The sequence below is a fragment of the Podarcis tiliguerta genome, assembly GCF_965153285.1.
Source record: "Podarcis tiliguerta genome assembly, chromosome: 14".
In the NCBI taxonomy this organism is placed as follows: domain Eukaryota; kingdom Metazoa; phylum Chordata; class Lepidosauria; order Squamata; family Lacertidae; genus Podarcis; species Podarcis tiliguerta.
The window spans coordinates 27,000,635-27,022,885 of NC_139547.1; the positions used below are offsets into that span (position 1 = coordinate 27,000,635).

General features: G+C 45.5%; 1 protein-coding gene across 1 annotated transcript in view; it reads right to left on the reverse strand.

Annotated features, from left to right (window-relative positions):
* Window positions 1-22,251, reverse strand: part of ITGA11 (integrin subunit alpha 11) — an 86,091-nt gene that overhangs the window by 24,370 nt on the left and 39,470 nt on the right. Inside the window, exons 6-19 of the mRNA XM_083411922.1 lie at window positions 20,338-20,465; window positions 18,691-18,839; window positions 17,651-17,795; window positions 15,458-15,623; window positions 14,681-14,751; window positions 11,947-12,091; window positions 10,733-10,881; window positions 7,766-7,906; window positions 5,806-6,009; window positions 4,304-4,434; window positions 3,702-3,868; window positions 2,951-3,093; window positions 2,428-2,538; window positions 1,017-1,102 (exon numbers count right to left, since the gene is read on the reverse strand). Of these exons, the coding sequence (XP_083268048.1) occupies window positions 1,017-1,102; window positions 2,428-2,538; window positions 2,951-3,093; window positions 3,702-3,868; window positions 4,304-4,434; window positions 5,806-6,009; window positions 7,766-7,906; window positions 10,733-10,881; window positions 11,947-12,091; window positions 14,681-14,751; window positions 15,458-15,623; window positions 17,651-17,795; window positions 18,691-18,839; window positions 20,338-20,465 (1,936 nt within the window). The remainder of the gene's footprint in view (window positions 1-1,016; window positions 1,103-2,427; window positions 2,539-2,950; window positions 3,094-3,701; window positions 3,869-4,303; window positions 4,435-5,805; window positions 6,010-7,765; window positions 7,907-10,732; window positions 10,882-11,946; window positions 12,092-14,680; window positions 14,752-15,457; window positions 15,624-17,650; window positions 17,796-18,690; window positions 18,840-20,337; window positions 20,466-22,251) is intronic.

Consider the following 22,251-nt stretch of genomic DNA (forward strand, 5'->3'; position numbering starts at 1 on the left):
CTCAATATAGAGACAAGGCCAAATTACACATGTTAATCACACATTATTATTATTTTAAAAAAAGCTTTCTTGCAGTGCCAGCACTGGGAAGTTGGTGGGATTCCACAAGATGGTCTTCACAGTGTTGGCACCCAGAGGCTGGAACTCCCTCCCTGGGGAAATACAGTTGTGCCTCTCATTGCTGTCCTTCAGCACCACTTAAAGGTGGTTACAGTGGTACCTCGGAAGTCGAATGGAATCCGTTCCGGAAGTCCGTTTGACTTCCAAAACGTTCAGAAACCAAGGCACAGCTTCTGATTGGCTGCAGGAAGCTCCTACAGCCAATCCGAAGCTGCAGAAGTTCTGTCGGACGTCCAGCTTCCAACGAACATTCACAAACCGGAACACTCATTTCCGGGGTTGCGGAGCCAAAACAGACGAGTACCAAGGCCTTCGGGATCCAAGGTACGACTGTATTTGTTTTGCCAGGTCTTTAAGAATTAAGCATCTCATTCTAGGCTGTAGTTTTAAAGAAATGGGGTTTGTGTGTGAAGTATTTGGGGATGGTCATTAATTATACTGGACACCACCCATGGATTTCAACTGGAGGAACAGAAATCAAACAAATAATAAAATTATAATGCTGTTGCCACTTGTACTCTGAAAGAAAAGTAGACAGAGTCCCTCAAATCCTATGCTGTGCTTCCGATCTGTGTTCCCAACCTGGTTCCCAGCCCAAACCCCCCTCCCCTGCTCTGTTTTGTCCCCAAAGGTACTGCAAACAAGAGGAAAAGAAATGGCCAAATTCAGGATGACATCACAATAGCCTATAAGATAAGTGTGAGAAATCTTTGGCTCTTCAGGTGTTGCTGAACCACAATTTCCATCCTCCCTGGCCTGGACCATGCTGGCTGGGGCTGATGGCAGTTGTAGTTCAGCAACATGTGAAGCATCAAAGGTTCCCCACTCCTGTTCTAAGAGTGGTAACCCTGCAATCTGATTTCCCAAATCCCTCTCACTCCAGATGAGCTACTCACATGGCAGTTGGGATATCAGTTTTAGCATCAAGGACCAAATTAGGGATGCAATGCTCATCCTCGTTGCATCCGTTCCAGAAAGGTACCTATGAAACAAGAAGGAAAAGTATTTATTTCCCAACCTTCGCCCTAAGATCCCAGGATAGGTAACAACATTTAAACAATTTTAAACAACTGACAATCATAAAAAATAAGGTGGGTCCTAAAAATGTGCACCCTCAAGTGTCAAAAGCCAGGATAAAGAGGTGCATCTCCAGCATCCTCCAGAAGCTGTATAATGATGCACCTTTGTGGGGAGGGCATTCCACAACTTGGGGGCCACCACAGAGCAGGCCCTCTCCTGGGTCATCGGCCCCCTGCAAGCCTCTGAGGATTCTCTGGTTTTTATATGGAAGGATAAAGAAGATGTCTATAAACTAGGTACCCTGGATAGTTCTGGGTAACCCGAGTTACAATACAATACTTTTTTAAAAAACATAGAAACAATATGTAGGATTTGATGTTGTGCCAGGCATGACACTGTGCAGAAAGGTTGACCACACACATAATACATCTGCTGGCTTTCTGGTTGTCCCAACCAATATGCGAAGCCCAGAGAGGCAATTTAGTTAGCTCATACGTCTCAGTGTCTGGATTGAAAAATGAGGACCAGGTGACTTTCCATAAACAACAGGCTTGCCCTCCTTTCATATGTTTAGGCAGCCTTGCAAGTTATTACTGTTTGATTTATACAAATTTCAAACCACATTTTTGCTGTAAATATGCATGGGATCCAGTGTGGTGTAGTGGTTAGAGTGTCAGACTAGGACATGGAAGACCAGGATTCAAATTCCCACACGACCAAGAAACTCACTGGGTGGATCTTGGGCCAGTAACTGCCTCTCATCCTAACCCACCTCACAGGGCTGTTGTGTGGATGAAATGGGGGAGGAAGAGAGCCATGCACACCCACTTTGAGCTCCTTGGAGGAAATGCAGACTATAAGTGTAAAAAATAAGTAAAATAATAAAAACAACACACTTTGGTTCCTGGTCAGCTCTTCCCTATTCCTCTGCCCCCTATACAGTGGCGTAGCGTGGGTTGTCAGCACCCGGGGCAAGGCAAGTAATTTGCACCCCCTAACCTGTGGATTTGCGCCCCCTAACCCTAACCCCCAGATGTTGCGCCCGGTGCGGCCGGCCCCCCCTGCACCCCCCACGCTATGCCACTGCCCCTATACTTCACTGACCTGCCCCCCCCCAATCCTCTTACTCTTGGGCTTCTGGCCCTGGAAGGCCAAAATCTTGTCCTGAATATTTCTTGGACACAGCCTATAGGGACAAGTTCCCAAAAAGATCAATGGACAAAATACACTGCAGTGTTTCCAAGGCTCCCTCTCCACCTTCCCTCCAATGTAACAACAGTTACGCACAGCAACTTTTAGCGAGGTAGGCCAGCCGCCATCCATCACCGGTCCATTGTCAGGGCTACCCAGGGCATAATCGACAGAGAAAGTCACTGGCTTCACATAATCGGCTGTGTCCTAGGATAGGAGAAAGCAATCACCATTACCCTCAGTTTTTACTTTTGCAACAAGAGCCTAGCAAGCATAAGTTGAACGGGAAACGTTTCTCCTTAACTATTCACCAGAGTTGTCAAAAGACATGCAATCTGGTTTCCCGTGGCAAGTAGACATTGTGTCAAGGTAACTATACAGGGAAACTCACCTAAATAGGTATGTGTGAGCACAGTGGCTCATAAACATTTCTGTAGCTGGTGCATGGTTATTATTATTTTATTTTTTTCAAAGAGATGTTACACAAAGTTGGGCATCTAAGGCAACATTTCTTGGTGCACTAACAAACAATTGGTCTCTGGTATTTTGAATGCACAGCTCAAGACTAAACTGCACTTCCTGGCAAGGAAACTCAACTTTTAGAGATCTGAGCACGTACCAAGACATGAAAATTCAGCTTATCGCACCATTCTTGCCCTGCAAACAATGTAACCGTCTTGTGGGTGAGCCTGTCTCCATTCTCATCCAGATGGGCTCGTGGGATGTACCGTCGCTCGTCAATGGTGATGTTGTAATTCAGTGCTGAAATGATTGGTTCAAAATGATTTGAACATGCACAGTGAATTACAGAACTATAGTGAGAGCAGATAGCTTAGTTGGTTAAAGTCTGGTGCTGATGATAATTCCAAGGTTGCAGGTTCAATCCCTGCAAGGGACAGCCGCATATTCTTGCAGTTTTAATGTGGCACAACAGAAGGATCAAACACAACAGTTGTGCTAGCAGAAATGCACTGCACAACCAAGGCTGGATCTACACAGCTATAAAAAACCGCTCTACAAAAAACTGTTGTAAAGCTCACATCACAATTGAAAATATCACTGAGTTGTGATTTCAGCTCTGCATCGCCATCTGGTGTCACAGTGTTATAATGCATTTATAATGCTGTATTTTGACTAATGTAGCTGAGTCCCAAGTTACCAGAAACTTGCTTATGCATTCTCTTGAGCTAGATGGCTCCAATGGCACAAAACATTTCGCCAGCGGAAGAAGCAGCCTTCTATGTTGCTATAACTTAGTGCTGCCTTAGATACACCCCCAAGTCTCTCTGAAGAGTAGTTTTGAAGAAGGTAGGACACAGTCGCCTTGTGAAGAGAGCAAATCTAGACAGAAATCTGGGATCTCCACTTACTCACGCTTGCCGTCTGAAAATGAGCCGAGAGGAAAATGGCAGTGAAGCAAAGAAATGCAGACAGGCAAGTGGCGTCCTTCCCGTTCCGAGTGCAGTCCTTGTTGAAGATGTTGATCTTGAATGGCTCAAACCTGAGACTGGCATTGATCCGCACCACACTGCGGGACCTTATGGAGAAGAGGAAAAGTTCGATTATATCCTGAGCCAACCCAGAAATTCAATTACCAATTCAGATGTGTGGGTCAGAGTTTAAGGTAACCTAAATTTGAGTAGATCAAGTAAAGTAATTTAACTTTAAATTTTTACCTAAGTTTGAATAGAACTTCTGGCTGCTGTGGTAAAACAGCAGTGGTACAGGCACTTTCCTAGCCACCTTGTCCAGAATGCCTCCCTCTGAAGAAAGACCCCCTTGGCCCTTTCTCAACGTGAGGCAGGGTTGGTGACCATCACTGACCATCACTATGGCAAGTGCCATAGTTAACAATGCACTGTGTGAAAAAGGGCTTGCTTTTATCTGCCCCAAATCTTCCAGCAGTCAGATTCTACAAACAAGCCTTGCTCTGAAAAGTAGCCCCACCAGCCATAAATCCTCCATAACAAACCATAATAATACAGCATTTCCCAGTGAGCCAACGGCGAGGTCCACAAGCCTGTCTTCATTCAGGTCCAAGTTGCCATGGATGCTGCATCCAAAATACATTAAGCCTGGAGAAATTTCAGCTGCCGTAATTCTCTGAAAAACGACAAGAGGAGAATCCTGTTCAGTATCCTGGTGCAAGCAGACGCTGTACAAAAGTGATGGCATGTTTTCACATTTTCTCTCTCGCAAGGGTGGGTACCCAAAAGAATCCAGCAGGTACTTAGGAGTGTTGGTAGGAGTTGACATCTTGCTGAGGTTGTGCCACTGCTGCTTAGCTGGGATGATGCAAAGGCGAGGTCAGGGCTGTGTGGACAGGAATGCAGGAGGGACCAATCCGACACTCACACTGGTGATGCCCCGACCTTTGCTGCCTTCCTGCCTTGCAGGTCACAATTCACCAGCAGGTCACAATTCACAATTTAAATTTCATAATTAAAAACAGTTAAAACAGATTAAGGTGGACTCTAGACACACATTAATAAAACCCGCTGAGAAAATGCTTTTTCTTAAAGCGTTTTGAAAAATATATTGAATTTGCCATAAGCTTACCATCGCCATCTAGTGTCACATTTGTATAATGCACTTAAAACACACTCAAAATGTTATATTTGCAGCTGTATAGCTGAGTTACCAGAATAGCGTGGGCCCTGAAAACACCCATCCCAAGTAAACACCAGGGTAAAAATCGGTACCTCTTCAGCGTTCGCCAAAAGATGTATAGTGAAGAAGCCAGATACACCCAAGGGCGTAGGAAGCGGGGGCAGTGGTCCACCCCAGGTGTCACCCTGAGGGGGTGTGACAAAATGGCAGGCAGCCGAGGACGTGTGCATGCTGTTGTTATGGGTGCCGCTCAAGTGCCGTCCATATCGGCACCGCGCATGCGCCCTTCATATCAACGCTGCGCATGTGCCGCTGAACGGTTTGCCTCGCCCCTGTGGGTGGTTTGCCCCACCCCTCGACACCCTGCTCCGGGTGCCAGAGAGCCTTCCTTCACCACTGGATAAGCCTATGTGGAGAGGGAGTCCCAAAACTAAGAGGCTGACACTAGGCCCATGCAGAGCTTGTCTGAGACTCGGGTCAGCAGTCTTGTTAGAATAAAGTTATAAACACAAACAAAAAGGCCACCGGTCCCTGGTGGGGCACCCCAAGCATCTTAGCCCTCTGAGGCCCTGGGCAAATGTACCCAGCTCCCCTCCCCCCAGCTGCATGAGCCTGGCTGCCACAGAGGAATGGTGGCTACCACAAATATATATATATATATATATATATATATATATATATATATATATATATATATATATAGTGGATAATATTCAGAGAACATTCTGTACAGTGGCCTTCTTTTTCTGAGATCAGAGGAAGAAAAAAAAATCTCAGAATTTTTCCTCAGAAAAATGTATTAAGACATCTTTGGTCATTTTAAATAAATGTCTTCTTGCCTTTCACCCTGCATGAGAACTCTACCTGCTTATATTGCCGTACGAGGTTTTCCTTGTAGCCATGGAAGATATATATTGCTCCCTGATGCTCATCTTCAAGCGGAGCTCCCACAACGACATCGTTGTAGGAGTCCTGATTCAAATCGGAGACGGCAGCTATGCAGGAGCCAAACCTGGAGTTCTGGTAGCCTGGCAAATCTTCCAGAGTCCCATTGGAAACAAATCGATCCTTTGAAGAAAAGAGCTTATATATCACCCACGCCCACAGACACTGTTTTTTCTCTCTGCCAAATGCCCCCAAATAAGCAACTCTGTGGAGAGAGAGAAATCCGACAGTTCAGTCTGGGCAGAAAAATGATTCACCGTTATGCAATATGTAAAGATGGCCGGCAGAAAAAGAGAGCAAAACAACAACTGGCGTTGTTTGATAAGGGATGGAAAGAGGAAAGGAAACCAGATACTCATTCTACCAATGTAAGCTTTGCATTCATCCATAGTTGTATGGATGAAGTAGCCAGAACGGCTATGTTTTCCCTTCCCTGTTGGAGGCAGTGAGTCCCTGAATGCCAGATGCTGGGAATCACAAGTGGTGAGAATTGCTGTTGCTCTCAGGTCCTGCTCTCATCTGGTTGGCCACTGTGAGAAAAGGATGCTGGACAAAACAAGGCATTAGCCCAATCCAGAAGGCTCTTCTTTTGTTCCTATTATATATACAGTATTTTTCGCTCCATAAGACACACCTTTTCCCTCCTAAAAAGTAAGGGGAAATGTATGTGCGACTTATGGAGCGAATGCAGGGGGGAGGCAAGCAGGAAAAGCCCCCCAAGAGCCACACACAAGCTCCGCATGGCTCTTGCAGGCTTTTCCCCAGGAGGGAGAAGGGACTTTGCTCTTTGGGGCTGGGGGGGAAACCCGGGCTTCCCCCGGCAGCCCCGAGAAGCTCTGGGAGAAGCAGACAGTCTGTGTGCAGCCTGTCCGCTGCTCTTTGGGGCTGGGGGGGGGGAGAAATAATATATTTTTTCCTTGATTTCCCCTTCTAAAAACTAGGTGCGCCTTATGGTCAGGTGTGCCTTATGGAGCGAAAAATACGGTAAATGTTTTTGATGTAGGGAAGCTTAAGCACCCTTGGGACTTGGAGTGAGAGGGTGGAGAGAGGGTGCTCAAGCTTTTCTGCCCCTGCTATCTCTAAAGACACTATTTGCCTTTGAAGAGAAGCCTTCATTGGTGCCCGGGGAAGTTTCCCTTGACATGCAAACAGGACCTTTGGAGAGGCAATTTTTGTCAAGACTGCAGCAGGGAGAGAAAGTGTTTGATTTCTCCTCTCCTTCCGCTCAAGCTTCCCTGATTTGCTATTTACATCATTAAAGTTAATTAGGATTGCCACATTTCAAGAAGTGAAATCGTTGAGCTTTCTTCAGAGTAATTTCCCTAAGTTGTTGAGCTTGTTTTAGAAAAAGGCCAAATTGGTTGAGCTATTTTTGAGAAATAAGCTGCTTTTTGGAAATCCCCCCCCAGACACTACCGCCATTGAAACTGGACCTATGGCAACCCAAATTTAATTATGCAATTGTATAAATTATATTGTACATTAATTGTGTAAGTGAAACTAAAGTCATGTCCAGTTTGACATTCTCACGATACCGGGGATCGAACCTTGGACCTTTTTCATGCAAAGCAGATATTCTGCCACTGAGCTACGGCCTTTCCCCATTTTGGCAATTAATTTTAGAACCAACACAGGAAACTGCCTTATACTGAGTCAGATCACTGGTCCATCTAGCTCAGTACTGTCCACACGGATTGGCAGCAGCTCTCCAACAGGGCTCTCTCCAAGCCATACCTGCGGATACCAGGGATAGAACCTGGAACCATCTGCAGTCCAAGCAGGAGCTCTGCTGCTGAGCCTCTATGGCCCTTCCCCAATAAGAGGTGGGAAATATAAACAATTGTTTTGTGCTTGTAGGGAACAAGACCAAGGAAATTACCTCTTTTAGGGTGTAGACATACACCTTCCCCCTCTCTCTTCCTTCGCTGAAATACATTGGGGCTCCAACCAACAAAACGTCCGTGATGCCATCGCCATTAATATCTACAGAATTGATTTCACTTCCATAGTAGGCACCGATCTGGGGGAAAAAAGAATACATTGACATATGTGTGCATGCATGGAACGAGTGCTAGAGTGTTGTGTGTCTTTATATTTCCATTTGCTTCCGAGAAATTAATGGCATCTTAAATGATCCCGTTGGAATGAGAGGTATTTCGAAACGGAAGCAATCTGTCATCTCCTTGTCTAGACATCTCCCTTGGGAACAAAGAAAGGCAGACTCAAAACTTTGAAACTGGAAGATTAAGGATCAGACTCATGGCTTGTCTCTATGATGCTGCTTCCTGAGTTCATTCCTTTTTTGCCCAAAGACTATGATGAGAATGATTAATTTATTTATGATGGGATCCAAGCTGATTTGCAGCAAGTAAAATGCAATCTTCAAGTCTAACAGCTTCTTGACTGACCTCCAGGATGGAACATCTTTAAGGACAATATTGTGTCTATGCTGAGGTATCTAGAAGATATGACATTGCTGTCTAACCCCATTTGGCTGTCCCAAGCGTCTGAAAATGCAAAAGCTCAAGGTCACCCACTGAAACCAAGAGACGATAGGCCTTATACCAGCAAATTAAAGTACCTATGGGTCTCATTTGTGTAGGAGAGGGTTGGGAAACCCCAGGCCTGGGGGTTGAATGTGGCCCCTCAGGACTCTCTATCTGGCCCCTAGAACTCTCCCCAGGCCACACCTGCTTTACTCCCCAAGTGGTTTTGCCTGGCTAGAGTGTGCCCCTAATCTCTGGCAACGCCTCTCACAAGAGAGGGGAATGGCTGAGTGAGTGCTGAAACTAGCCTACTGTACAAGCACAAAATTTACATGTGTTGCTCCACCCACTTTTGCCTCTGGCCCCACCCACCATTGGGACATGGGGCTCAGAAGGCTGCCCACAATGGAATGTGGCCCTTGGGTTGAACATGATTTCCTGTTCCTGTTGCAGCAAATAGCAATGGCCACGGGCAACAATGGATTCCTTGGAGGAGAGGTCGTAAGGATGGCATTCACTACGCATGCTCCATCAACCTTTTGAAGGAGTTAGTACAGAAGTACGACCACACATTTCTCTGCAGTCAGAAGGGAATGAGGGTGGGGGGGGGGGGTTTGCTTTAAATGGTACTGGAGATTCTCCAGATGTTGGATTCTGTGTTCTGCTTATGGAAAACGGATAGCTCAGTTGGTTAGAGTATGGTACTGATAACACCAAGGTTGCAGGTTTGATCTCTGTTTGGGACAGCTGCATAGTCTTGCGTTGCAGGGGGTTGGACTAGATGATTCTCAGGGTCCCCTCCAACTTACAATGCTATGATTCTATGAATTGTTGCAGTGGATGCTCAGACTATTATTATGATTATGATTATTATGATTATTATTATTGAATTTATATACAGCCCTATACCTGGGGGTCTCAGGACGGTTCACAGAATAAAACCACAAAATACCACAAAAATACCTAATAAAAATAAGGACAGCAACCCAATACCCCCGCCCCCAAAACCCACATTTTAAAAGGGCATAGGATGTAAATCGGATTAACCACAGGCCTGGTTAAAAAGGAATGTTTTTGCCTGGCACCTAAAGTTGCATAATGAAGGCGCCAGGTGAACTTCCCTGGGGAGAGCATTGCACAGACAGGGAGCCACTGCAGAGAAGGTCTGTTCTCATGTTGCTACCCTCTGAACCTCTTGAGGAGGGGTGACATGAAGGAGGGCCTCAGATGATCTCATATGGAAAGAGGCGGTCCTTGAAGACTAGGCACGGACCTTTGAATATACTCATAGTGAAACAATCAGTCTCATACTGGACTAACTGAACTGCCTTGTATGTATGTATGTATGTATGTATGTATAAAGGTAAAGGTACCCCTGCCCGTATGGGCCAGTCTTGACAGACTCTAGGGTTGTGCACCCATCTCACTCAAAGAGGCCGGGGGCCAGCGCTGTCCGAAGACACTTCCGGGTCATGTGGCCAGCGTGACATCGCTGCTCTGGCGAGCCAGAGCCGCACACGGAAACGCCGTTTACCTTCCTGCTAGTAAGCGGTCCCTATTTAGCTACTTGCACCCAGGGGTGCTTTCGAACTGCTAGGTTGGCAGGCGCTGGGACCGAACAGCAGGAGCGCACCCCGCCGCGGGGATTCGAACCGCCGACCTTTCGATCGGCAAGCCCTAGGCACTGAGGCTTTAACCCACAGCGCCACACACGTCCATGTATGTATGTATGTATGTATAAATAAATAAATACAATGTATGTATGTATGTATGTATGTATGTATGTATGTATAAATAAATAAATAAATAAATACATGGATTTATTATTTATACCCTGCCCATCTGGCTGGGTTTCCCCAGCCACTCTGGGCGGCTTCCAACAGAATATTAAAATACAATAGTCTATTAAACATTAAAAGCTTCCCTAAACAGGGCTGCCTTCAGATGTCTTCTAAAAGTCTGGTAGTTGTTCTTCTCTTTGACACCTGGTGGGAGGGCATTCCACAGGGCAGGTGCCACTACCAAGAAGGCCTTCTGCCTGGTTCCCTGTAACTTGGCTTCTCCCAGTGAGAAAACCACCAGAAGGCCCTCGGCACTGGACTTCAGTGTCCGGGCTGAACAATGGGGGTGGAGACGCTCCTTCAGGTATACAGGACCGAGGCCATTTAGGGCTTCAAAGGTCAGCACCAACACTTTGAATTGTGCTCAGAAACGCACTGGGAGCCAGTGTAGGTCTTTCAAGACCCGTGTTATGTGGTCTTGGCGGCCGCTCCCAGTCACCAGTCTAGCTGCCGCATTCTGGATTAGTTGTAGATCTTCTGCAACCCCAAAGCAATGGCCCCCCCCATTGCCCAGTTTACCTGCTCTCCTTTCAGAGACTGGTGAATGGTCAGATTCCGGTTGGTGTGCATCGTAAAAATGATAACCTTCCCCGTGTGGTTGAAGCGGGGCGCTCCAGCGACGTAAATCCTGTCAAGTCTTGTCGACACCACTGAGGTGACGGTGTAACCTGCAGCGCACACAGACAGAAAGACAGGAAGGTAGACAGAAAACAAGGTAGCATTTTATGCAGAGGGAATCACAAGAACAGCCTTGCTGGATCAGCCTGCAAGTGGGACCCACTCAGAAGCACTGCTGCCTCCGACTGTGCAGTCTGAGCATAGTCCCCATGCCTAGCAGCCACAGAAAGCCTCATCTTCCATGAATAGCTTTACCCTTCCACCCAGCTGCTAAAGATTTTCTATTTCGTCTGGCCTTATAACTTGGTGGGTTTATTTTGTTTTAACCTGAATCATCCGTTTTTTATTCTGATGCACTGTTTACTGGCTTTTGGTAACAACTATGCCTGGATAGCTCAGTTGGTTAGAGCATGACGCTGATAACTCTAGTTGCAGGTTCAATCCCTGCATGGGACACCTGCATATTCCTGCATTGCAGGGTGGGGGTGGGGGGTGGACTAATTTTATGATATCTATGATAACTGACTACTGTTCAATACATTTTTCATCTTATCTTTTTTGTCATATTTTTGATATGTTATTTCACTGTGTTGTTGGCCAGTTTAGAAGAGTTTGGATTTGATATCCCGCTTTATCACTACCCGAAGGAGTCTCAAAGCGGCTAACATTCTCCTTTCCCTTCCTCCCCCACAACCAACACTCTGTGAGGTGTGTGGGGCTGAGAGACTTCAGAGAAGCGTGACTGGCCCAAGGTCACCCAGCAGCTGCATGTGGAGGAGCGGAGACGCAAACCCGGTTCACCAGATTACGAGTCCACCGCTCTTAACCACTACACCACACTGGCACTGAGTACAGAAAAGCAAGATAGAAATTCTTACAACAAATGGATAAACTGACAAAGAATCATGCAATTCACACAAGCTTCATCTCCCTGGCACAGTTGCTTCAGATGCTAGCCACAGTCCAGAGACTGGTGCACTCTACACCATGATCTGCTTACATTTTAGCCCCTCCCTAAGCAATCACATAGTCTAAGGTCCAGAAGGGAGGAACTGCTTGTGTGAACCAGCTTGACCCACTTCCCTTGCCCAGCAATTGCTGGTGATTCCTCTTACCCAGATAAGCGCCATGATTTTTCAGCTCCTCTGGGAACTCTTGGAGGTAGGATTCTCGGTGAGGAACGACTTTGCCGCTACTGGTCTCCTTGAGGACTGCTCCGTTCCAGTCGTAGGCACCCACAGCTCCAAGCAAAATCCCATCCTGGTCATGGGGGGAGACAAAGGAGCTATTGGCAATTTCTAAGGGCTCAACCACACTTTTGCTTGACTTGTATTTTGATTGTATTGTGTACTGATTAATCCCCCAGGGTCCAAGAGCTTTCTTTGTTTTTCCCTGGCTGTGACTTGCAAAAATCCCACTTTACCCGCTGATTTAAAGCTCACTTATGCCAAATTTCCCTCTGGAGTGTCTGATAAGATCTGATTTAATGGATAAAAATGGATTTTTGCAAGCGGCAGCCATGGAACAATGAGAAAAGCTCTCAAACCAGGGGAATTAATTGGTACACAGTATGATAAAAAATGGGTCAAGTACAAGTATGAATGAGCCCTAAGATATTGGTACATGTATGCTTGAGGCATACACACAGAGAGACAAATTTGACATTTCTACATGCTAAAGATCTCACCTCCGGCTGTGACACAAGAAAGCACCAGCATTTCAGTGAAATTTTCTCCTAAAACTGTATACACATTTGCTGCAAAGCAATTCTTAATATAATGTATTTTTGTATGCTGTTTCCACAAATATATGCATCTTTGAGCACACTTTACCCTAGCATATGCATTTTTGCACGCATTACTTGACTAAAGAACTGCATTGCAATATTAAGAGAAGTGTGTTTTGATACATCTAAATTATGTAGGGTTGCTTTCAAATATGAACTGAATCAATTCCCACCCCTATCCATATCGCTGTCCTCAAACTTTATTCATTTTCTACCTTTCTTCTGTCTAGAGATTTAGAATTGCATGCAGAATAGGGTGGGGAATTATGGTATAAAGGGTGTGTACTGAATTTTCCTAACAGACAATTCTGGGAGACTCTTTGTATATGGTAGAGCTCATCTTCCTGAGCATGTTGGTGTTAGGCTTTTGCTGCAATAAAGAGCTTATCCACACTGGTTTGAGCTTTAAAGCTTTGTGTCTGAATGCCCCGAACTTCCCACATGAAAACCTGCTCTTTAACATTCAATTGGAGCAAACATCACTTTGGGTTATTCATAATTGCCTTTTGCTCCAATTCAGCTTTAAAGAGCGGGTATTTGCGGGGAAAGCTCCAGATCAATAAAAAAGGGTGCTCAGACATGGAGCTTTGAACTGTGGACTTTGCCTGGAAAGACAAGAGGAAAGATCAGTGTTGATAAGTCCTAAATTAGATGCTGAATCATTGATGGCCGGAATATTAGGCAATTGATGTGTAATTTTGGGAGCAGTTTGGCAGTTTCCTTCTTCTTGGCTCTCGCGTGTCCTGGTCTCTGTCCCTCAAAAGGAACAGCCACCCGCACAGCTTCCCTTGGCATTTGACTGCTGGCATCCTTTTGGTATTGTTATTTAAAACCGTCCAGCACATTGGCTTATAATCTGCATTTTAGCTACAGCGAGAGAAGCTTCCAGTATTTAAAGGAGCTCTGGGAATGTGCAAGGAAGGCTCTGCCAAGTCAGCAAGTGAAATATTCTGAGACTTGCCAGTTCCTCCAGACTTGTCAATTTTGGCAGTGCAACTTTAGAAAAAACACACACACCAGGGAAAAAAATCCCCACCAGCATCAGCTCAGTCCTTGTGAAAAGAGCAGAGTAAATCAATTTATAATCAAAGCTCCCCTTCTGGCCAAAAACTACCATAGGCTGAGAGTAAGGCTGTCACTGTTTCTTTCATTATGGCCAGAACTCCTGTGTCTTCAGCAGCAGTAGGGTAGGCAGAGATTCAACTGGTGTGGCTTTGTCTAGCATGGAAATTGGGATGCACCTACTGGTTGGGTTTTTTTGCATGTCAAGCAGCTACATAGAAGGAACCAAGAGTTGTTCCCTGAGTCCTTGCAGAAGAGGAAGAGGTGAAACTCTCAGAAACTCTCAGTAACTTCCAGGCCTTCTTTGGAAGGCATTTGGATCTGTGGGTGCACTCATACCATACATTTAGAGCACATTTAGAATCCTGGGAACTGTAGTTTGTTTGCTCTGTGGTGGGTAAATTGCAGTTCCCAGGATTAAAGACATGTGCTTTAAAAGTCTGGTGTGGGTTTATGCATATGCGTGAAAATCCAAATGGCAACTCCCTGCCCCTTGTAATTTGTTTTCCTGTTAACTTTAACGTCCAACCATTTCTTGCCACTTCAAGTCTCTCATAACCTGCTGCTTCATAGGAGAGTCAGTCTTAGGAAGTCTTGTCCATGATGCCAAGAACAATCCAGCCCAGAGATGGCAAAAATATATCCTAAAAATGGCTTCATCTAAATTTTCAGTCAACACATTCTCAGAAATAAATGGAGGAGTCATTCCTCGGGATCACTTTCCATGAGGAGCCAAATGAAAATATATCTGAACGTTCCTGGCCCCTCGCTCAATGCTTTTGTTTCAAATTGCATCAGGAATTCAGCTTTTTTGGCCCACGGAGAAGCTGAGAATTCTCAACGGCTTCCAGTTTTGGGTGCATAAATAATCCAGGTATCATCTGCTCCCATACATGGGCCTTTAGATGCCCCCATCCATCACAACCGAAAAGCTCTCCACATGCCAAAGCCACATGAATCATGGTGGGGAAATGACAAAAACAAGAGTGTTATTCACTCACTTCCACAATATGGGATGAAAATCCCGTCTGGGACATTTCGAGGCCAAAGGATATCTCATGCTTGTTGGTGCCTGCAGACAAAAGGGAAAGGCATTTCAGGAATTGTCAGACACCTTCCATGGGGAAAAAACAGTCAGATGCCAAACAGGGACAATGAGAAAGGAAAAATAATAATAATGAACTACCGCTTCTGAGCATAATTTTACAGCATTAAGTGCTTGGTACGGAATATGTGCAGTTTGGGGAATTAGGGGTCTGGAATTGACAGAACTGGAAGTAGAACACTGGTGAACTCGCATGAATCAAATTTTAACCTATGCTTTCTGAAATCTGGAACCAACTTCCACATAACTTCACAGCTTCACCTCTCAAGACTGAGAGGTGATAGGACAGCCACCTTCAAATACTTGTCACGTCAGGTGGAAGATGGAGCAAGCTTCTCTTACGCTGCTCCGGAGGGTAGGACTTGAACCAACAGAGTCAAATGACAGGAAAGGAAATTCTGACTAAACATTAGGAAAAGACTAAATATTTCTGAGGGTAAGAGCTGTCTCAAATTTAGTCCTCCACATTTCTGCAACAGTTAGAGGGTTTTATTATTATTATTTTTAAAGCCCTTATAAAAATTCATTGGTGTTTTAGTGAAACACATGTTTGCATGCAACTGTGCCCAATATGCACATTTCTGCAAAAGGACTGACTGGCGTGACCTGCCTTTCAAAAGTGTGACAAGGTGAGATGGAGACACTTGAGGCAGTAGCAAACTCTGCAGCTCACCTTCCAAGCTGAAAATCCTTTCCCCCAGAGCGTCCACAATATCTTTGAGAGCAGCTTCATCAGTGACATTAAAAAAGTGTTTTTCATCTGGGTCACTCGCTATATATTTGATTTCTTTCAGGAAGGCTTCAGGATTGATCCCTCTTCTGTTATAATAGCCAAGAACCTGTATTAGAAAGAAAAAAGATGTGCCTCATATTTTTTTTCCTACAGAATGAAAGGCATTTGTCAAGAACATTCTAGCGCGAGGTTAAGGGCTCATCCAGATTTCCGCTTGTCTCACTGCTTTCCCTCAGAGAAACTCACTCTTTACCAATGAATTAGAACAAATGCCAGCCGGCTTTTCCAGCACTAAAGAGCTGAATCTGCCCACCTCAGGTCTACTGGGAGTGGCTCCTATAGGAAGAAAACCTTTCCAAGTCTGCTATCCCTAATGCTTTAAAACTACAAATGCTAGGGATCAAAACTGGGGGCTTCTACAAGCAATGCCATGTGGCTCCATACCTTTGGCACCAAAATGAACTTACCATATTTTTCCGTGTATAATACGCCCCCATGTACAAGATGCCCCCATTTTTGAGGACTCAAAATGAAGAAAATGGGAGGAGATTGCCCAGAGTTGATGAGCTTTTTTATGGGAGGATTGCCAAAAATCGCTCACCCGCCTGAGCTACAATGCTTCTCACACGCATCGCAAAACCCGTTCCCTCGCCAGCAGAAGCAGCCAATTGCCCGCCCATTTGCTGCAGTGGCAGCCAATCAACAACAGCCCTTCCCACAGCCACCTATAACATACTTAATAACTGCTGACAATCTCCGGGTCGCAGCACCAACCAATCCCATGTACCCCAGATCCACTACCCATGTATAAGACGACTGCCAATTTTTGACATACAGTGGTACCTCGGGTTACATACGGTTCACATTACATACGCTTCAGGTTACAGACTCTGCTAACCCAGAAATAGTGCTTCAGGTTAAGAACTTTGCTTCAGGATGAGAACAGAAATCGTGCTCCAGCGGCACGGCAGCAGCAAGAGGCCCCATTAGCTAAAGTGGTGCTTCAGGTTAAGAACAGTTTCAGGTTAAGTACGGACCTCCGGAATGAATTAAATACTTAACATGAGGTACCACTGTATAAGACAAGGGTTTTTTCTTCAAAAAGTACAGTGGTACCTCTGGGTTAGCAGAGTCTGTAACCTGAAGCATATGTAACCTGAAGCGTATGTAACCCAAGGTACCACTGTACAAGGAAAAGTATGGTACTTCTATGTCTGGGGAAAAAATGCTAAGCCATGGTTTGTTTAGCCTAAGTGAGGTTTCTTTGAAAGCCTGAACCCAGCCTCAACCATGGTTTGTTTTCTTTCAAGACCATGATGTTGCTGGATTACAAAAGTGTGGCTTGTTTTAACGATGGTTTGGCATTACCTCTGAACCAGACACCCTTGCTTAGCTAGGGTTTGTTTGGCCAGTTTGCCCTGGATGCTCGCCAAGCTGCAGAGGGTTTAGGCAAAGAGAGACTGTAAGCAAGCCAAACTTTGGAGGGGGAAAAGCATGGCTTGTTTGCTTTTCTGTGCAGTGACTCATGGTTTGTTGAGCAACCATAGCTTAGCATTATGTGCAAAAGCAACCATTGCCCCCCTGCCCTTTATAATACAGTGGTACCTCGGGTTAAGTACTTAGTTCGTTCTGGAGGACCGTTCTTAACCTGAAACTGTTCTTAACCTGAAGCACCACTTTAGCTAATGGGGCCTCCTGCTGCCGTCAGAGCACGATTTCTGTTCTCATCCTGAAGCAAAGTTCTTAACCTGAGGTACTATTTCTGGGTTAGCGGAGTCTGTAACCTGAAGCATATGTAATCTGAAGCATATGTAACCCGAGGTACCACTGTAATAACAACCCTCCCATGTGTAATTAATGAAAGGGAAAACTGAGATGGAACTGCTAGATATGCATTGAGCATAACACATAGTTTGGCTCTCAGAGTGCACCTTTGAACACACTCCAGAAAGCTCTGCAAGATCCAGGGTTTCTCTGACAGTCAAGTAAATGTTAATTGCGATCCTCAAAAGCAGAATGTCTGAAAACCAGCCCTGATGGTTTCACCAGTGGAGAGCCCAATCCTGACTCTACATTCACTCTGGCACAATTTTGGCCAAAGCTCCCAGTAGGTAGTGCCAAAAGGAGACTCACCGCAACAGCGTATCTGGTGACATTATCTTTCTCGCTGCCTTCAATCACCTTCTCGAGGTCGGGGCTGTCGTGTGATTCTCCGTCTGTGATGACAATCATCACTTTCTTGGCGCCCTTGCGGCCGCCTTTCTGAAACGCCTCTGTGCTGAAATTCAAGAGATTGTGGGGAGTTAACATTTCAGTTCTGCGGAAGTTTCCTTTGCAGATGAAGTGTGAATATCACAACATGTTCACAATGGCTGGTCTTGTTTCTATGGAGATTTTTTAAAGAGCTGAAGAAGCATTTTGGGGAGAAACATGGCGACTAAGAGACAAAAATGAGAAAGAGATTGTCTAAGATCTACATGACCCGGAAGCTGTACGCTGGCTCCCTCGGCCAGTAAAGCGAGATGAGCGCCGCAACCCCAGAGTCGGCCACGACAGGACCTAATGGTCAGGGGTCCCTTTACCTTTAACCCCATGAATACAAAAATATACCAGCCATGCACAAGAATGTCCTTTGGGAGATCTTGAAGGGGAAAAATAGGTATATAGAAAGGAGACTTCCTGGATGCCAAGATCCAGGTTTGGAGCAAGTACTCTTCGGTGAGAGAACCCCAGCAGAGATTTAAAATCACAAAATATGCAGAAAAGTAAAGAGTGGAAATATAGGTTGTTAGATCTTTAAAATATGCCCTTGTGAGTTCCAGAACATTCCTCTTCCCTTAGCAGAAAGAAATACTACATATTTGGCAAGTTACACATGGTTTACTTACAAATCCTCTAAAGGTCAGATTCATGTGCATTCAGAAAAAGTTGCACAGGCAGTAAAACTTGGCTTAGTTACAGTGGGATAAGTTCACAGTGGTGAAAATCCAGGAACTCAAGAGAGGTTGAGTTCATCAAGGTAAAAATAAGCTTGATTACCTTGCTCCCGCAGTGATGGAGAGTGTCTTGGCTAAGTCTGGCAGGGCAGCTTACTTTATGGTATTAACCCCTTCATGCACTAATTAGACTTAAGCATGTTGGTTATATGAAGCCGGTTGTCCCACATTGCTCACCGAGCGAATTCTATCCCGAAGGCCGTCCGGGTCTCTGTGCCCCCTCTCTGCTCAATGTGCCTGGCAGCTTCCACCACATCCTTCACAGACCTGTAGTCATTCAGATGAAACTCGTGCACGGCATCTTCTCCATACTGGACGACTCCAACCTGGAATGGGGGAAAAGAAGAAGGAGCAGATGGTTTGTGGATCCTTTAAGGCAAAGGTAGCCAATGTGAAGCCCTCTGGATGTTGCTGGGCTACAATACCTGTCAGGGAACTGCCATCGGAGCCAGAGGGAGAGGGAGGGCTCCAGAGGGATTCCGGAGAGCGTCCCGGGAGGGAGAGAAGCAGCACATCTTCTGGGGAAGGAAATCAGCGTAGCACCAGTGGAGAAGGGGGGCAGATGGGGGAATCGGCGAGGTGGCTCCAAGACTCCTCGCCGGGGACCAGCGGGGAGAGCATGGGTCCTCCGATGCCCACACCCTCCCTGCGCAGAAGGCTTCCGCGCAGGGAGACTAGGCGAAGACTAGGCGTCAAAGAACTTCTATGCTGGAAGAAGTTCAAGAAACGCCCACTGACGGATTCTGCCAGCGATTGAGACAGCCACGGGCGAGTGGCTGTCCAGACAGAAAGGGTTCACTCAGGCAACCCACCCAGGTGTGGCGCCGATTTACACACGAGCAACCCCTAGATCCATTACAATACCCATCACCTTTGACCAATAGTCATGCTGGCTTAGGCTAAAGCCCAACAATATCTGGTTACACCGGCTTTAATATATGTTGATACAACATTAATACAATACATATTTAGTAAAATGAAGTGCTTAATAGCACAGATTGCTATGTGAATAACGCACAACACTTTAACAACAAGCTGCAATTTCTGAACAAACCTGCCATGATTTATTTTAACTGGCAGTCTTATACTGTACACATGATTCCTGCATTTAGCTCTTATTCCCGCATTGCAGGGAGCTGGACCACACAATCCTTCCAACTCTACAGTCCTATGATTCTACATCTGATATGTTGCACTTATTACACCTGTGATAAAAACATAAGAAGAACCTGCTGGACCAGTTCAATGGCCCATGTAGTTCAGCATCCTGTTCTCACAGAGGCCAACCAGATGCCTGTGAGAAACTGGCAAGCAGGATTCAAACATAAGAGCACCCTCCTCTCCTGCCGTTTCCAGCAACTGGTATTCAGAAACATAGCCATCCTGGCTTGTAGCCATCAATAGCTTTCTCCTCCATGAATTTGTCCAATCCTCTTTTGAAGCCACCCAAGTTGGTGGCCATCACTGCCTCCTGTGGGAGGGAGTTCCATAGTTTAACTATGTGCTGTAGGGGGCTGGACTAGATGACTGTTGGGGTTCCCTTCCAACACCACGATTCTATGATTCATCCCAAAGGTTTGACTTTTGCAAAGTCTTTTGCCAGAGGTCCCCTGCCTGCTCCCCTGGCCCAAAGCAGCCCAATGCATTTGCTTCATCCTGGGTAGCGTCTCTTTCAAATGCAAGCAATATTTGACTGATTCTTGAAGAAAAGCACGGTGCGCTGGCAAGGGTGATGGTTCCTAGCACGCCAGCTTGGAAAAAGCTATAAAACAAAAGATGAGGATGTGCTGATATGAGAGAAATTCCTCACATGTGTTTTCTCACCTGTATTTGGCCTGGTCCAATGTAAAATTTCTCCAAGATGCTGATCAGGAAATTCTGTACTTCCACCCAGGGGTAGATGCTGTTGGAACCGTCCAGGACGATAATTATATCCATGTATGTCTGGCATCCTGCGATAGAACAGGCAGGAGATCATTAAGAGATCTTGGCTACTTTCAGGAAGCGGATAAAGGCTTGCCAATATATATACATATATTCTTTGTCTCCTTTGGAGCAAGAAAGTCCTGAATCTTAGGCCAATCTTTCTCCTTTCCTGTTCTGAAATCTTATCTCCTGGGTTCTGCTGCATTTCTTCTTTATTGAGGTTCCCTAAGGGTATATATATATCTATATTACATGTTTAATTGGTTTTAAAGTCTTCAAGAAACTCTGGGAACTGCAGTTCTGCGTGGAGGCGAAGGATAGAAAAGCCTCAGCACCTCAGCAATGTACAGTTCGCAGGATTATTAGGAGGGAGCTGCAGAAATTATAGTGATGCTTATTTATTTGTTTCATAAAATTTATACACTGCTTGATTCTTTTTTTAAAAAAAATTAAAACATTTAAAGCAGTATACAAAAAAGAGAAAAATATCAGCAAGAAAAAATATCAACAATAAATTAAGACTTCTGAAAAGTTAAAATAACAACTGCCTAACTACAGATTAAAACTCGCACCAACCTTCTTAACATCTGGGTAAAGGTAACGGTAAAGGTAAAGGGACCCCTGACCATTAGGTCCAGTCGTGACTGACTCTGGGGTTGTGGCGCTCATCTCGCTTTATTGGCAGAGGGAGCCGGTGTACAGCTTCTGGGTCATGTGGCCAGCATGACTAAGCTGCTTCTGATGAACCAGAGCAGCGCACGGAAACGCAGTTTACCTTCCCGCCGGAGTGGTACCTATTTATCTACTTGCACTTTGACGTGCTTTCGAACTGCTAGGTTGGCAGGAGCAGGGACCGAGCAACGGGAGCTCAGCCTGTCACGGGGATTCGAACTGCTGACCTTCTGATAGGCAAGTCCTAGGCTCTGTGGTTTAACCCACAGTGCCACCCGTGTCCCATCCGGGTAGGCTTGTCTAAACAAAAATGTTTTTAGCAGGCACCAAAAAGAGTCTAGTGAAGGCACTTGCCTGATATCAATAGGCAGGGAGTTCCAAAGCGTAGTTGTTGCCACACTGAAAGATCGAGTTCTTACAAATGTAGAACAGGGATGATCTGGGACCTGTAATAATGCCTGTTTTGCCAATCAAAGCAGTTAAGTGGGCATATATGGGGCAAGGCGTTCTCACAGGTAAACCGGTCTCAGATTGTTAACGGCTTTATATATAAACAGCTATTGTTACAGTAAGGCTGTGTGCCCCTCTGGCATGGCATAGGAACACCTGGATTCCACCAGTTTCTGGAAGGGGCAACATCACATACAACTCACTGGGGCATTGGGGTTGGGCCTCTGCAATATACCTGATCCCATAAAGGGGCCGTAGGGGGAGCACTGCTTGAGAAGCAGTAAAAGAAGGTTGAAGCTAGAGTAACCTTCTCCTAACTTATAGCATACTGAGAAGTGGACCCAACACCAATAGTCTTCTGTAGGAACTTTTCTTTTTATCAAAAAACTACATTGTTTTCACCCTGTAATGTAAAGTCATAGATATCCAAAACATGTCCGTTTCTCTTTCTTTTGGGTCTGGAAGGAAAAGGTGTCTATGCTTCGCTGCTGCAATTTTTACTGTTGCCGGCCCACAAAATTCCCTTTGCTGTCCTGCTTCCATTCAAGCAGAGTTTCCTAGCCCCCCTCCCTCAAAGTGGTGCTGAAGGCATTAGAGACCAAAACCCCCTCCTCTGGCAGAGAGAGAGAGAGAGAGAGGGAGGGAGGGAGGGAGGGAGAGAGGGAGAAAGGTCTATATAGCAGGCACATT